Source organism: Carya illinoinensis, chromosome 6 (assembly GCF_018687715.1).
Source record: "Carya illinoinensis cultivar Pawnee chromosome 6, C.illinoinensisPawnee_v1, whole genome shotgun sequence".
Lineage (NCBI taxonomy): Eukaryota > Viridiplantae > Streptophyta > Magnoliopsida > Fagales > Juglandaceae > Carya > Carya illinoinensis.
Genome location: NC_056757.1, coordinates 25,328,268 through 25,344,760, shown reverse-complemented (window position 1 = coordinate 25,344,760; position 16,493 = coordinate 25,328,268). Strand labels below are relative to the sequence as shown.

Sequence of the window (16,493 nt, the reverse complement as noted above, 5' to 3'; positions counted from 1 at the left end):
AAATGAGCTAGTCACCAAGTGTAAAAATTAAGCATGCTTTTTGAATATTGGGATAATATTTATAAATAGTAATATTTTATAAATTTTAATCAAATGTTATTATTTAACTTATAAAATATTACTATATATAAACATCTTAACTTATTTTAACTTATTTTAATCAAATGTGATTGAATATAAATAAATTAAAAAATATTTTTAAATATATAAAATAAGTTAAGATGAATTTAAATTTTTTATATTAAATTAAAATATTGTTAATCTCATCAATAATTATTTTAGAATGAACCGAGTCCATTCCAACAATTAAAGACAGCTTATTACATAGTGGGTTCATATTTAAACATGGATCACGACTATTATGAAATCTTGTAGGACCTAGATTTTAAAATTGCAAAAGAATATATTTTATTGCACACACATGTCATACACATTTGCTGTAATATATATAGAGTCATCAAGTAAATGAGTGGAAATAATCAGCTTGATACAAGGCTGGATTGCAGGCTATTCATATTCACTTTTAGTGAGCTGTCACCGTGTAGAGATTCTTTACTTTTGTCTTGGTAGGTTTATCGGGTCCCTTACTTGGAGCATTGATAGATTTGAACATATATCTCTTCAAAATTCATTTTAGAGTTTAAAAAAAGAACTATAAGAAATTACTAAATGTAATACATTGTCTAAAAAAAAAAAAGGAATAATGCTACATAAAATATTAGAATATGCAAGCCTTTGATAAGTGTATTATTATGCCAATAATAATAATAATAATAATAATATTATTATTATTATTATTATTATGAACGAATGACCGATTACATTTTTATAACAACTTTACATTTGCGTGAGATATATATTTACAGCAGTAATATTAGGATATACAAGTCTGCATATTTATTTTGAAAAGAAGCAAGAGAAATGAGTATCAATCCCCATTTTTAAGGAGAACTTTTCAACCAACAAAAATGACCATTTTCCATCACCAGAGTCGAAATTACCTGATTCTCTGTTGTCTATAGCATCAAAAGAAAATCAATTACAACGCACGAATTACCAACACAATGAAATTCTTGTCCAAAAGCGAAATGATCGAACATACGGAGAAATAATAGTCATGCAGGTATGAGAGTTTACGACACTAATTCATGAGGACTGCATCAAACCATTAATTACGTATAATGTCAACATAATGTTTTTATTTTATTGACATTCTTTCATGCAAATATAGAAGCCACATAAATAAAAGATCAAGCAAGTACCATAAATCAACTATATATGCTTTATTTCTCTAACAACGGGAATGAAAGTTCCCTGCCCGCCCAATTGACTTCGAATGATTGAAAGAAATGTACGTGATTATTGGTTCAACAAACTCTATGTTGGAAAGCGACATCATGATTCCAGCTGCTGCATACTATGGCTGATGATTTTCTTCTTCGTTAGAATTCTCAACCTTGCTTCACAGAAAACAACATTTTATATATATAGATGATAAAAGCAACATCAAACATTATTAATGTATCAATACTAAGGATGCTAGGTTTCCATAGAAGAATTAAAGAAAAAAATGCATTTCCATGCATATCTTTCTAGATCGACCACAAATGAACAATGAGAATGATTGAAATTTTTTTTCCTCTCTTGATTAAGATCAAAGCCATATGCATATGATTTGTATATTAAGAGTAGCTGTAATTGTTTAGTATTACATATATAATAATAGTTTCATCATCACCATTAATTTTGATTTGGCAAGATATGATCTTTATCTTGCTGCTTTAGCTTGGCCTTATCTTTAATTTTTTTGGTGTGCATTGCTTTCTAGATGCTTTAACAGTGTTTACTAGCAAAGTTTAGAATACCAATATACTGATATAAGTTGTACTTGATGTGCATATTGTTGTGTGGGAAATTGTGAATACGCTCGCTTACCTTTTACGTAAATAACAATCGAGTATCATAATCTCCCTCCCAAAGCCAATGTATGGTGGTATTGAGGTCTTGCTCCCAAGGTAAATCATCTTCATCTTCTGTTGCTTGTACACTTTTCAATTTTGGTGCTCTTACGACTCCGTGACAGAAAGTCTTCATCTCGGTGCAACATCTCATAATTACTTTCTCGAGAGATGGAAACAATACAAAGGAATATATAACCTTTGGAGCAAAAGTTTGCCAGGTTTGGCAAGCTATCAATTAAGTTCCAAGTATGTTAAGTTGTTGAAAGTAAGCATCACATTTGCTTCACCATCCTCGATTGCTACTATTTCTGTAATCCTTTTGCATTTGCTTATAGTCATTTTCTTGAGTTGCACCAGAGTTTTGGCTGTTGAGGATGTTACTAAATTGATCAATCCATGACAATTCGATATTTTTAGATTTGTCAAATTTTGAAGAGATACCGAATGTGGCATTAAACTTTTCAATTTAGCGCATTGTGACACTTGAAGTATGTCGAGAGTATGAAAGATTGGGCATGGCTCATGTGTGTCTCCTTTCCACAAATGTGTTAACATAGGTAGACAATGGATCTCGAGTTTTCTTAGTCGTGGCACTAATTTCTCTCGATCAAGAAGTTCATTCGAGAATATTTCTTCCCACCCACTATAATATACCTGAAGTTCCGACAGATTTTGTAATCTTACAAGAAAGGATGGTGCAAAACCTGAAAACTTTCTAGGCCATAGGGTACTTTGTTCGAAGTTCAATATCAAAACCTCCAAGTCTGGGAACGTAACCTATAAAAGAATCAAAACATTAATAAACAAATTAAAGAGAAGATGAGTAGTTAGCATTCTTATGGTTAAAATATATATAAATAACTAAATATATTTTTTCTTATCAGCTTGAATTTTTTAGATAAGTCGTGATTTCATATGCTATCAAAACTAGGGTCTTAAGTTCGAACGTCAAGCCTAAAGTTAAGTAGATCATATTGTTTTTTCCATTTTGTAGAATTAATGATTGGGTTGAAAAACCCAGTCATTGAGGGATTCATACAAGAGTAGTTGATTGGGTTGTTACCTCTTCAACCACAAAAATGGGTTGTTGAATGCAGGTCTCAAGTTGGCTGCTCCGATGACTTATTTTCAAATATTTTGTAGCAAAAAAAATTAGCTTTGTCACATCTCAAAACTTGCAATTGTTTCAAAGATGGAAATTCCAAAGTATGCTCCCCTTCTAAAAACCACTTGAGTTTTGGCAAATTGGATAGAGTCATATTAGTAAGATGCTCCAATTGCGTGAGACTTGTAGCCACTGAGACTGTTAAAGCATCATGTCGTTCAAAAATAGCTTCCAACAAACCACAATCCATTATATGTAGAGAAGTTAGACTTTAGAATGTTGTAAGCAGATTAGATTGAAAGATGCGCAAAAGATTTTCACAACCAATAACCATTAATAGATGAGTATTGGAAAAGGAACTCGCAGCTACTTGATCGTGCCATAAAATTTCCAACTTATCCATTTGCACAAGATGCAATGTCTCCAAGCTCCTAAATGACATCTGTAAAATTCATCTGAATAGTAGTTAAAAAATACCACATCCCATGATAACAACACCAGTTTAATTATTACAATATGACGTATTACATGCATTAACTTACGTCAGTTTATAAATTTATTTTTATACTATCTATTTATAGACTATGATGACAACTTCATTTTAGTATTATATTATGTTGTTAAAAAAATTAATTTATAAATTAATCTTGTACCTCATCTACCAAGAAAAGGGGTTGTTTAATGCACATCTCAGGTGGGCTTGCTTTAACTGTTTCTTGAAAGCTCACAAGTCCAGAAGCCAATATCTCAACTTTCTCGCAACCAATAACCAACAAAGTTTCCAACATTGGCCATTCTGAAATATACATTCCTTGGTAAAACTACTTGAGTCTCGATAAATGTATAAGATGCAGACAAGTCACTCGAGGAAACACCAACGACCTTACTATTGCTTGATCTCCTCCTCCTTCGACTGCCACAATTTCCTCCACCCCACACCCAACAATCACAATTTCCTTCAATTGCTCGAGATATTTAACAATGGAAGCTGGAAATATGCTTTTTAAACTCTCACATCTCCAAGCATTTACTACTTGTAAATTTTGAAACATGAAAATTATTTGAGAGTCTTTACTCCAGAGGTGCTTTATTTTGGGTAGATCACAAAGATGAAGTATTTTCAGATTAGGGAAGGCAACCTGCAAAATTAATGTCATGTCATGTATCAATCAATGATGCCAAAGATCTCTATGCTTAGAATTTGAAAACACGCATGCAAGATTAAACAGGGGAATAGTACAAAGATAGTACTAATTTGGAAACAATGGTTCATTAAAAAAATCAATATATATGACATTCAGTTGGAGGGTGCCTTCCGTTTCATTATAGAGTACAACTTATTTAGGGGGGAAAATCCTTATGTTCAAAGGTGGATCGAGTGCAAGTACTGATTTTGTGTTATTATTTGATTTGTATGTTCTTATTTTCCCATGTTGGAAGTGCATCCAAAACTATTCATTACTTTCTTTTGGGTACAAAAGCTTTTATGATAAACACTAGAAAACATATGCCAAATTTCAAAATTTCATAACTTTAAGTCAACTGTTGTGTCGTATTCATGTGTGAGTTTGAAGTCAAATGTCTATTGTTGTACCTGATCATGTAGAAGTGGCACGTCAGGATCATGGCTGATTTCTCCACCATCCCTCATGAATGAATTTTTTGTGCTCAAGAAGCTCACAAGCTTGGGAACATCTTCTAGCACTAAGGTTTCCAGTCGACGAAACAAGATCATATCTCCATCTTCTATTCCCTGTTCTTCTTCTTTCTTGACTATAGCACCCATGTTGTTGCAATGTTTTACCTCCAATTCTTCAAGTAATGGAAGGCCCTGGCAATGGATGATGAGAAGACATATTTTAATTTATCACAGCTTATCACCTTTAAAACTCTCAAGTTTTTGAAGGATGTTAATCGAAGTTTGCCATGACATATTTCTTCTAAACTAATCATATTCTCGAGAACGAACATCTCCAAGGTAGGAAACGCAATAACCGGTGTCCTCAAGTTAAGGATATACTTAAGCTCAGCATTATTTTCGATATGAAGATGCTTAAGTTGTTGAAGTCCTTCTCTATCCATTTCGGGTATGACACTCTCAACACCATTTAACTTATCTAAACGAAGATCTTCCACTCTCTTCCATAGCAATTTGACCCAAGACTGCAGTTGAAAGCTTGGGTTGAACTTGAGTTTCAGTCTTCTCGAGGTTCGTCCAGTACTATCAATCCAGTCCCAAACATCTCCTATGCATATTGTGTATCTCTCCAACTTTTCGAACATTAAATCTTTCGATAGATTGTTGACATTTGGAATTTGTATATCTAAACTTGTCAATTTTGACAAATGATTGAGCTCAGCAAGGCTGGCATTTTTTCTTTCATCATTGAGACCTTCATCCTCCCATTGAACAAAGCTGTTTCCCATATATAGCTCTTCTAATTTGACCAAACTTGATATGACATTTGGGAGAATCATTTCGAGTTTGGAACAATTGCTCAAATCTAACAACCGCAAATGAACCAACGACGCTATTTCTTTTGGTAGTTTTGAAATGTCAGAACGAAGAAGACTAAGAATTACTAAATTCTTGAGTTTTCCAATCCCAGATATGTCTCCCAACATGCATTGATCCAAACACAATGTTTGTAGGTTTCTAAGGAGAAGAAGAGACGAAGGAAGTGATGGAAGTTGTGTTTTTGTCAAATCTAAAACATTGAGCTTGTCCATCCCTTGAAAGAAAGTGTCCGGTATCTGCAATGAACGATCTTCTAAACAGAGATGAAAGAATCTTAATTCGGGACATTCCATTTCATTGGGAAGTTGATTGATATCTCCACCAAGAAGAGAGAAAGCTTCGCATCTTTTGAATGAATCTACTTCCGGCCATGTTCTTAGCCCACCATCGTCTCTGATGACAACAAACATATTATGATCCTCCGATGCAATTATTGTAGCGACATCACGAACAAGATCATGCATTCGAAATCCATGAATGAAACTTTCTAGTATCAGACAAGAGTCTCTTAGTTTACCAAGTAGTGTATCTAGCATGTTTCTTGCTTCTTCCAATGTATCAATGCCATCATGAAAAAAGCCGTAACCATAACAATACTTCAACAAGTCACGATAGAAAACAAAGGGTGAGAGTTGAGCACAGAGTAAAACGAGGGATTTAAGCTGCTGAGACTCAAGTTTCTTGTAACTCAACTCTATAGGAGAATATACTCTTTTTAGCATTTCTGTGACGTGTCTAGGAACCAGTCTTCTTAGCTGGCGCAGGGCATCCTTCCATTCACCTAAAATCTTATTTTTTAAGGCATTTGAAACTGTTACAAGAGCAATAGGAAGACCTGCACACTCTTTAGCTATCTCAGTTGCTATGCCTCTCACATTAGGATCTTTGACAGATTCACCCGCCATCTTCTCAAATAAGTCCCATGCTTCTTCTATCAATAAAGTTTGAATTTCAAAATCCTTTTGGGTGCCCATTCTGCAAGTTAATACATCTCGATTTCTAGATGTCAGTACTATTTTGCATCTTTCAGAAGGAATAATTCCTATTTCCACCAAATCAAGTGGCTTCCATATATCATCCAAAATAACAAGTATCTTCTTGTCTTTCGATAGCCTCCTTTGTAGTTGACTTGCTCTCCCTTTTTCAGTCTCTTGATCAAACTTTAGACCCAATGTGTCCGCAATCTCTCCTTGAATTCGCCTTAAATCTGGACTCTCTGACACGATTACCATAGCCACCTCATCGAATAACTTTTCTTTATTGACTTTCCTGACAATTTCTCTCATCAATGTACTTTTTCCAACTCCAGCCATCCCCCATACACCAATCTTGTTGATATTAGCATCTCCCAATGCCTCCATAATTCCCTTTGCAATTGACATTCTCGATTGCAAGTTCACGTAATCCATGTATCTTGTAGTCGCCCACATTCCAACTTCTAAAGCAGGACGATAAGAAACTTTGTTAAAGGTTCCATTCTTAAGAAGTTCAGCAATATTTCCCACTATATTCTTTGCTTCTTGGCTTAGCTGATGTCGTTGCTTCAAGTTCAGGCATGCCCCAATATTAGAGCTCCTCGTCTCTACTTCTTCTTCTTCACCTTCACGAATTTTCCTGGTGGCCAATTCTGTAATCACACTCGCCTTTGTCAACCACGTGTTGACATCATCTTCAATTTCCTCACCATTTCTTATAGCAGCATAAATGGAGTGTTGCACCTTACTTTTAGCATCCTGCAAACTCTTTACCTGATTCTTTAGATCCTCCATGTTGCTGCCATAGCGGCATGAATAACATAGCCATTGTCCAACTGGTCCAATAGTGTACTCTACGATTGTCGCTGCAATTGCAGCAACGACCTCCATTCTTGTTTCGTTTTTTTTTTTTTTTTTTTTTTTGAAAAAGAAAAAAAAGAAAGAACTTCAAAGAATTTTGCGCGTTAGACAAACTCAAAACCAAGGAAGATAGAACTTGACACTAGGATGACAAGAAAGCACATGGAAAAACAAGGAAATAAATTCTTGCAGAAAGGAACATATCAGAAATGTTGATGTGGTCAAACACAGTGGGTAACTCTATCGATCATTCAGTACTCAATACATATCTTCCGATCTTCATGTTCAGGCCCTCCAGTCAAGCCTTGTGCCGAACATTCAAACGTGTAAACATGAGGTGGTAAGATAATTACTAGAATATGTTGTGAAAACCACATCGGAGATGGACACAAGAAGCGATCGAGCGACTACGTACCTCTATTTTAGTGACATCATCATGATCATGAGCTTTTCTGCAGTGAAACATTAATAGTGTGGTGGAGATGGCAATATGACTAACTTTATGTGGTGTGAATTAGAGTGAATGATGGAGGGAATTAAAAGCAAGCAGTAATTAGAGCAATCAATCACAATGGAAAAAAAAGAAGAAGCACATAGAGAAAGCTACATCTTGTAATGCAATCGAACATGATGCCCTAAAAAGTTCAAGTTGCTGATATTAATGCTTAAGCCATAAGCTAATTCTCTAGATGCCTAGCCATGATTGAGACTTGATGAGATATTCGAACATGATGCTCTAAAATGTGAAGCTAGCCCCTTAAAGCTAATGATCTGGATGCCTCTTCTAAGTATTCTTGAGAACATCATATAGAAAGTGCAGCCTCTTCATGCTTAAGCACTAAGCTAATTCTACATGATGCACGACGTTACAGTCGAGGTTGGAGCACATTTCCAACCCATTTTTTTCTTTTCATTAGTTAAGGCCACTTTGTTAGTAGTGGTAGGGAAGAAAAACTCAAAATTCAAAAAGCAAGTTCACGTACATATTCCATGGCTTGTAACGAATGGTACTTGAACTTCCCAAGCATATGAAAAAGCTTCATCCTAACTACATGCAATGAAATAAGGCTTAGGTTACCTCCAGTTCAAGTTTAAAAATAGGGGGAATAAATCATATGTCCATTTTGGAAACAAAGGCAAAATAATTGCACAAAAGAACATTGCAAAAGTAAATTGATACAGAGTTTTCACATTCGAAAGATAAGATGCATGCATATTATATTTATGCAGAAACCTTTCTGCAGTAAAAATAAAAACAAAAAATACAACAAACATATTTAGGCAGTGTTTAGATACTGAAAATACTTCAGGTATTCTCAACATATTTTACTACTATTCATTATTTTAGTATTATTTTTCATCTATTTTTTACTACTATTCAATATTCTATTATTATTTTTTTATTACTTTTTCACTACTATTCACAACACTTCTCACTAGTCAATAAATTTTAATTAATTCTCCTTATCTAGATAGAAAAAAATGCTTACAATTATTTCTTAATTTTCAAAATTATTGATTAATTGCTTAATTAAATAATATCTATATAGAAAAAACCAAGTATCGAAATCCTCCATGTAATTTTTATTAATTTCCTCAAAAGTAGGGGAAAGATACAATTTTACTTTTGCTGCTTAATTTACTAGAAGTGGCCAAATTTAGAAAATAATATTTATACTCTGGCAAGTTATCGGAGGACAAGAAAAAAGGTGGTACTACCCTACCGCTCAGAGTATCCTGCTCATTTTGACCGACCGCATTCACTTTTTTGTTTTAATTTTTCTTTCTATATTTTTTAATATATTTAAATTAAAAAATAAAAAAATACATTAAAATACTTAAAATTACTTTTTTAATCACTAAATAAAAAATAATAATATTTTCAACCGGCGGTCACTTTGAGGGCCATGAGAAGAGGGTATAGTAATGTTTTTCCAAGAAAAATAATTTATTGCAGCAATTTTGTTATTGATACAAATACAATCGCCGCAATAATAATGAATTGCCGCGAATTTCAACTCGCCGTCCCTATTAACATCATAATGCGACAAATGTCAGCGGTTCAATAACTTTATTTTTTGCAGCGGTTTATGAATATATAGCGACGAAAATAATCGTCGTAATAAGAAATAAGTATTTCTACACTGGCCACTTGGTTCTCCTTCCGCGGAACCTAGGCCATTCGATTCAGACTCGAAAAACTCCAAAGTCTGTGCCTCCTGTTTTGGGCAGTCCAGTATCGGCAGTCGAGATCGTCGATTGACACTGGGGAATCTCTTTCATGCACCACAGGTATCTCTGCATCCCTTTATGATCTATCTCTCCCCCCTTCATCCTCGCTCGTTGCTTTTTCCAAAAATTGTGCATTTGGGTAGTAGAATAATATTTTGCCACCGTGTGTCTGAGAGCTAGTCCTTTCTAGGCATATGCTAAGCGTCCTTGTTTCTCTGAATACCTGGTGGTTTTGATTAATTAGTTATGGATTTATTCCCTTTGTTTTCGATTATTCGTGGCCCCTTTACTGATGCACTGTTTGTGTTTGTCTCCTTCGGCTGTCTTTGAAGTTCCAAACTGTCACCCATTCAAAATTAGTGAAATTGCTGGGTAACTGCAGAGTCTCCTTTAAATAACCTACAATGCCTTTTATGTTTTCTGCTTGTTTCAAGTGCAAAATTGTTAAGTATTGGCGCTGGTACTAGCTTAGCTATCCTTGTATTATGTCATAGTTGTCTTTGTCTATTTTAATGAAGCCCCTTTTGTCCATAAATTTGAATAATGCTTTCTTTTTCATTCTTGCTAAGTTTTGCAATCGAATACAATCTTTATTACTGGAGGGAAAGTATATATTATGCCTCAAGACCTGTGATTGCTTTCGAGTTTCATTATCTACATTGTGCAACTGATTATAGTTATAAAACATTGAAATATTTAATTCTTTACTTACTTCAAAGCAAAGTTTCTTGGGTGCCGAAAGAAGCTGTAGTAGGTGTAAATGGGGGAAGAGGAACCCTGTGAATAGCCATCCCTCTACTAACACTGCTTGAACATTTCAAAATAAGCATATCATCAAATTGAAAATGATGATTGTTAATAGTTGCAATAGAAAAATTATGAAGACCCTAAAATAGAGAAGTTATGTATTTTTACCCCAATAAATTAAGCTCTATGATTTTTTTATACTGAGATGTTAGTTTAATTAATCAATCCTGCAAGAGAAAATTTAGACTTCTTTTTGGGGTTGGTCCATATTCTTTGACATTTTCTCTGTAAAATTCACAAACTACAATAAGTTTGTCGAAACAATGCACTACTTGTCAATCATACATTGACCAAAAATAAAAAGAAAATGATAAGAGCGTTAAATAGAGCTAAATAATAGAGGAGCAGTGTTGGGAGTACATATGGAACTTATCAAAGTCGTGAGCAGGGATGCTATTAATAAATTCTCTCATGCTATCCCTTGGCCCATCTCCAACCCCAACTAGAATAATTGACAAAGGATACTTACTGCAAGTTGTAAGGCACATTAAATAAGTGGCTTGAAGCAGAGTATATGATCATAAACAGGCAATCTAGGCATTACCTCGCCTTTACTATTGCATCAAAATTTTTCCCCTAATGTAGTGTCTCTGACTGCAAAACAGTTGAGTCAAAAACTGGAGATGTTTTTTATTCTGTTTTAAACTTGAACTTCTAATATTTTTATTCTTAGGATCTGTTAGCTCTAACTTCCTCTAAGACAAAGGTTATTGATCCATTGACATGTTATTCAACTCAAGGATTCTGCTTCAACTGCTAATCCTTTCATCAATGAGGGAACTCGGTGGTAACTACCACTAGAGCCATAGGGCATCTGCAGCATATATGTATGAGTGGAGAATCTTTTTATTTTTGTTTCTTTGATAGGTAAATGGGTGGAGAATCTATATGATTAGCCCTCAACAAAGATATCTACAATTCTTGGTGCCCAAGGACCTATGCAGTTCCCAGTCTTACCCTGTTATCTCAATTTTATACAGCTTAAGTTATGCACAATACAAAGCAAACTTAACAATCTCTCGAAGTATGGAATTCATGCCATAATTATGCTATTTAATACGTAGGTGTTTTTTCTAATGGATACACTCATATTGACAATTTGTATATGTTTATTTCTGAAGTTCTTTGGGCCAGATGTTGGTGGTTCAATGCATGGTTTTGGTCGCCGTATGCCATTGCTGTCAAAATCTGGACTGCATGCTTTTTGCTGGGTAACTGTTGGTCTTTTGCCAGGTTTGAGTTGCTACAGTTGTCAAGAATTTGCCGTGGGCTGGATGAACAGGTGATATCATGATTCCCTTGTGTAAATTTCTTTTAGAATGAGTTGATTTTAGGTGCTAAAGTTCTTTTAAGATATTGAATGTTCTTTTAATATGGAGTTGACTTAGGTGCTATATTCTTACTTTAATGGCTGCAGCTAGTGTTTTTTACCTTCATAATGTTCTTTTGGTTCTATACTCCATACTGATTGAGGCCTCTTGCATAAAGTCAATAAGAACCAAATAACGTCACATTTGGTTCCTAGTGCTCCCTTCAAAGAATAATGTCTCACTCACTAGTATAATCACATCTAATAAACAGAGATGTTTAGATTAAGCTTCCACACTTTAATGAAAATAATTTTAAAGCTTACCCAGCATGATGAAAATAGAGATGCATATATCATTTGAAAAGAAAACATGGATCCTGATAATCAATTAGCCTGAAATACACCCTAGTACATTGGTTTCCCAACAAATGTTAGACACAATGGTATTGACCATTGCTGCAAGGAATGTTGGGGAGGTGTAGGGAAAAGCACATGTTTAGGGTCAAACCCTGCATGGCAATAATTGAATTTTTGTTAGTTAGTCTGCCTTAACACATTTTAGACACCATATATAGTTATTAGTGATTAAGCAGGTTATTTAAACTAGAAGAAATGAACGAACCTCTCAAGAAAATAGGCAAAAGGGAACAGAAATAGTAGCAGCAACACTCTGTATTTAAGTAATATAAAATTGGGGATGTCATTCCATGATTGAAGGAAGCTAGTGTTATAAAGTACAAAAAAAGATAGCCCATCTAGGCAATTGACATGTTAGAAGGTGTGGCTTGAATTTCCTGTAACTGCTCACAAGGGAAGCACCAAAAGTGTTGGTGCCATATGGCTCCTTGAAACCCTCTCCTGATTTTTCACGAGCTGAAGAAGCACATAAGGCACATGCATTTATACACACACACACACACACAAAATGAAGGAATATTAAAGAAGTAAGGATTGAATTGCAGAATCGTTCTTTTATTCTTAGTTTGCTGTTTTGCTGTATCATGTTCTGTGCACTTGAGGTGTTATATATGATTTGCATAAGAAATACCTGTTTGTATTTTTTAAACAGAATTTATTAGCCTGTCCTAGATCTAGCTTGTTGGTCTTCTCATGTTTCTTTACTTTTTAGGTCACTTCTACTAATATTGTATTTTGGTATTTTATAAACAAAATATAAGTGAATAATTAAGATCATGGCCAGTGAAACTGTGAAACATGAGGGTATGCCCATCTAGGGAGAGATTATTAAAGAATGAATGAAAAAGGAAAGAGAGTAATGATTTCATAAGAAGATACTTCTTTTTCTTTTTGTCTTTTAAAGAAGGGAGGAAAAAAACTGAAAATTGCACTCATCCTCCACCGACTTTGGAATTGGATCAGACTGATTAAGCGGTAATGGAACAAAGGAGTGGATCCCACTATCTATTCCTTTTATTTCTTTTGAAGATGTCTTCCAAATTATATGTTGTTAATTCATTTTAGCACTATATGGTATTCATAAGATATTTGGACTAGGATTGAAAGAATACTCTAATATTGTAATGGTCCTTGGTTTATCATTCTGGGTGATAAAAAATACAAAAAGAGAAAGTTAAAGTTAATCTCAACGAGAATATATCCATTGCTTCCTGGGTATTAGAGTATTTTAGTTACTACAAATATTAGAGTATGACTCGATGGTAATAAGATATAATTATTGATCTTCCAAACAGATCAAGGCTGTTTGTAAGATGATTCCTATTTGTATCATGTGATGCGTATGGCAGCAGTGTAATGAACGGACTTTTGAGGACAAAGAGAGATTGAGGGAGGAACTAAAAGCTTTCTTTTTTAGAACTATTTGTACTTGGACCATTGCCGTTAATTTTAATGGTCAAGCCTTTCATGACTTCCTTGTATCTATTGTCCCTACATAGTTTAGGGCTTTCTTTGTAACACATGGCTTTGCCTAGTCTTTTATTAATACACTTTGATTTACTTATCAAAAAAAAAAATATATATAGGATATTTTACCCTTGTATATACATATATATATATACATGAGTGTATTTGTGTGTTTTTACTGGCCGTGGCATGCAGGCAGCAGTGGTGGTGATCGTACGGCCATATTGTTCAACCTATAGTATTATTTCTTTGGAGTTTGTAATTTTTTTCCTTTAATTTGGAGCTATATATATATGTCATTGTGTGTGTGTGTGTATATATGTACACATTTGAATTTGTAATATATACATCTCTTTGGAGAGCTGGTTTAGAACATTGGAGGTGTTATCAGCAATAGCCGATGCAGACATGAGAGAGTACATATATATATATATTGGTCCTTTTTTTGCTTGGGATGGTGTCTTCTCAGTAGAGACTGTTGGGAGTTTTTACCAAAGCCTTTATTCCTTTACAAGACTTCATGTGCGAATGATCATTTTCTGGCTTGAACAACTATCCGCATTGTCTGCATTTAAGTAAGAAGTATTTTGTTCGAATTTGTGGTTTATGGTTTTATTTTCAAGGCGACTTACATCACACTTTTGAGTTCAGTATTCCAACATTTGCAGCATAGCTGCTCTTCACAATTCATGGTATTTTGATTAACTCATTTTTTGTCATGGCTTTGGTTTGTTCTCAAGTCAAGAAATGATTAAAGTTTCTTCTTGATTGCTCTTGCACTACAGATTCTTTGATCTCTGCTACGGATGGTTGGTACTTGTTGATGATTAATCATTCAGTTCCCAGTTCCTTCAATACACTGAAATGTGTGGGGATTTTTACTATGATGCATGTCTGCTTACATGTGTAAAGTTAATTAAGAACCATACTTTACTTGGTCATTTTATATTATTATGCGCAGGTTCCAAATATCAAGGCAGAAATTGACACTATGAGTATATTATTATTAGCTTCTGCTTCCTTTGTGTTGTCTTAGTTCCGATTGTTAGGATATATGTGGTCAACTCTAAATGGTGGGATGGGGCTACGTTGTGTTTGAGTTAAGGTGGGATTAAATATTTAATATAATATGCGTTGGGATGTAACGGTTAAAAAGAGAAGATCTTCTCTTTTTAATTTTTCTGTTTAGTGTATTTATAATATATTGTAACAAATTTTTGTGTGTTTTAAGCTATGAAAGCCATACAGTTTCACTAGTATTTTTTTTATTTGTTAACAGACTATTGTGGTTTTCTTGCTTGCAGGTAGAACCTATTTTTGCTGATAGATAGAAGCTAGAACCTATAGGTATCGCAACGTATGCATTATTTGTTTTTTTTTTTTTTTTTTTGCTTTTGCTGTGTTAGGAATATTGTTTCTTGTTGTTCAGAATGTTTCGTTTTATTTGCTAATTTGTGCATGTTTATGCTTTGTATATTAGTCCAACTTATTAAAGAAATTGCCTTCTAACATAAATTCTAATCACACTAATATAAGTTGGTTGGTGATGAAAAGTAGGGTATGGTACTTTGCAGTTTTTTTATAAGTCCCCATGTAATCTGGGTGTTGGATATTGGAGGTGATTGATGGATTGCTCATATTCAGGTTTGCTTACATGCTTATGTTGCTGACATAGTACAACCCATTAATTTATATGACTATTATATTTAATTTCCCCTCAATTGTCAATGCAGCGAATGCACTGCTCCTTTATAACTACTATGATGGTGTGTACTGATGCATTTTATGTATAACTGCCAGATTGGCGTGTCCAGATGGAAATATGAAATATCCAACAAGTATAAAGGCTAATGCAGTCTTGTGAGGAGCTGTTTTGTCCACCCCTCATGCCCAGGTGCATATTGTTATATCTGACTAGATATAATTTATAAAGATAGAGGAGCAGCACAATTGACATATTTGAATGAATGTTAATTATAATTCCGGATCTGTCTGACTTTGGTAGTTAAGTTGTAGGTTTTGGGTTCCGTTTAGTCCACCCCAGTGTATAGTTGATATATTTGCGGCGAATTTTACTCGCCTGAAAAGTGTATTCAGAAAATTAAAAAAAAAATGCACAAAAAATATAATAAGAAATAAAGGGTTAAACATAGTCAAAACATGATTCAAACTCAAGAAAAGGCAACGAATAGCCATAACAGAATTTTTTTCCCAAAGCTACATAGCTAAAATGAAAACATTGAACAACTTCTAACAAAAACACCATCAAGCAAGCAAATAAGCTACGAAAACCCCATCACTCTAATAAACGGCCCAACCCTCCAAAAGCCTTGGCCACTGGAAGAGAAGAAATTATCGAAGCTGTGATCTTGAAGAAAGTAGACCAATAATACATCATACAAAAATATAATAATATGCTATAGATCCACTTAAAGAGTACTCAATTGTTGAAGGTAAAGAATAATGTTAGCACTCTAATATCACCATAAAGTATAATGGGATGTGATTGTGTTAGTTTAATTAAGTGATAGTAATATATGGATATTGTATGAGAAGGTGTTTGGATTATAATAGAATTTTCAGATTTGTGTTTAGAGTGGTTTTTCTTGCATTTTTATTGCATAAAGTTGTATCTTAGCTACTTACATCACAACAAAAGTTGCCTCGACATAAGTAGTAAAAGGGTTGTATATATGACCAAAAAGGGGTGCATAGTTAACAAAGTTGAACCGGGCTTTCATTTCTTTTAGATTTATTTTCCTGCTGCTTCTAGAGCCAGTGAATGTAGACTATGTGCATATTATTGTTGGGAAAAAATAGATCATGTGTTGTTCTAGATAGT

The 16,493-nt window shown here is 34.1% G+C and overlaps 2 protein-coding genes across 5 annotated transcripts; one reads left to right on the top strand and one right to left on the bottom strand.

Moving 5' to 3' along the window:
* Positions 1 to 1,184: 1,184 nt before the first annotated feature.
* LOC122313139 (disease resistance protein At4g27190-like) lies at positions 1,185 to 8,294 on the bottom strand. Of its 4 annotated transcripts, none has more exons than XM_043127884.1 (5): positions 4,661 to 8,294; positions 3,720 to 4,205; positions 3,025 to 3,508; positions 1,936 to 2,738; positions 1,185 to 1,456 (listed from the first exon to the last, which is right to left on the bottom strand). In XM_043127884.1, the coding sequence occupies exon 1, from the start codon at positions 7,447 to 7,449 to the stop codon at positions 4,867 to 4,869; it is 2,583 nt and encodes an 860-aa protein (XP_042983818.1). In that variant the 5' UTR covers positions 7,450 to 8,294; the 3' UTR covers positions 1,185 to 1,456; positions 1,936 to 2,738; positions 3,025 to 3,508; positions 3,720 to 4,205; positions 4,661 to 4,866. The 4 variants fall into 4 exon arrangements, with proteins under 4 accessions (XP_042983818.1, XP_042983819.1, XP_042983820.1 ...); XM_043127885.1 differs by having other exon boundaries at positions 3,025 to 4,205; positions 4,661 to 7,723; positions 7,835 to 8,294; XM_043127886.1 differs by lacking the exon at positions 3,025 to 3,508.
* A 1,275-nt stretch (positions 8,295 to 9,569) lies between these two features.
* LOC122313140 lies at positions 9,570 to 15,684 on the top strand. Its single transcript, XM_043127888.1, has 4 exons — positions 9,570 to 9,711; positions 11,326 to 11,482; positions 11,580 to 11,740; positions 15,452 to 15,684. The coding sequence occupies exons 2-4, from the start codon at positions 11,347 to 11,349 to the stop codon at positions 15,500 to 15,502; spliced, it is 348 nt and encodes a 115-aa protein (XP_042983822.1). The 5' UTR covers positions 9,570 to 9,711; positions 11,326 to 11,346; the 3' UTR covers positions 15,503 to 15,684.
* Positions 15,685 to 16,493: the final 809 nt, after the last annotated feature.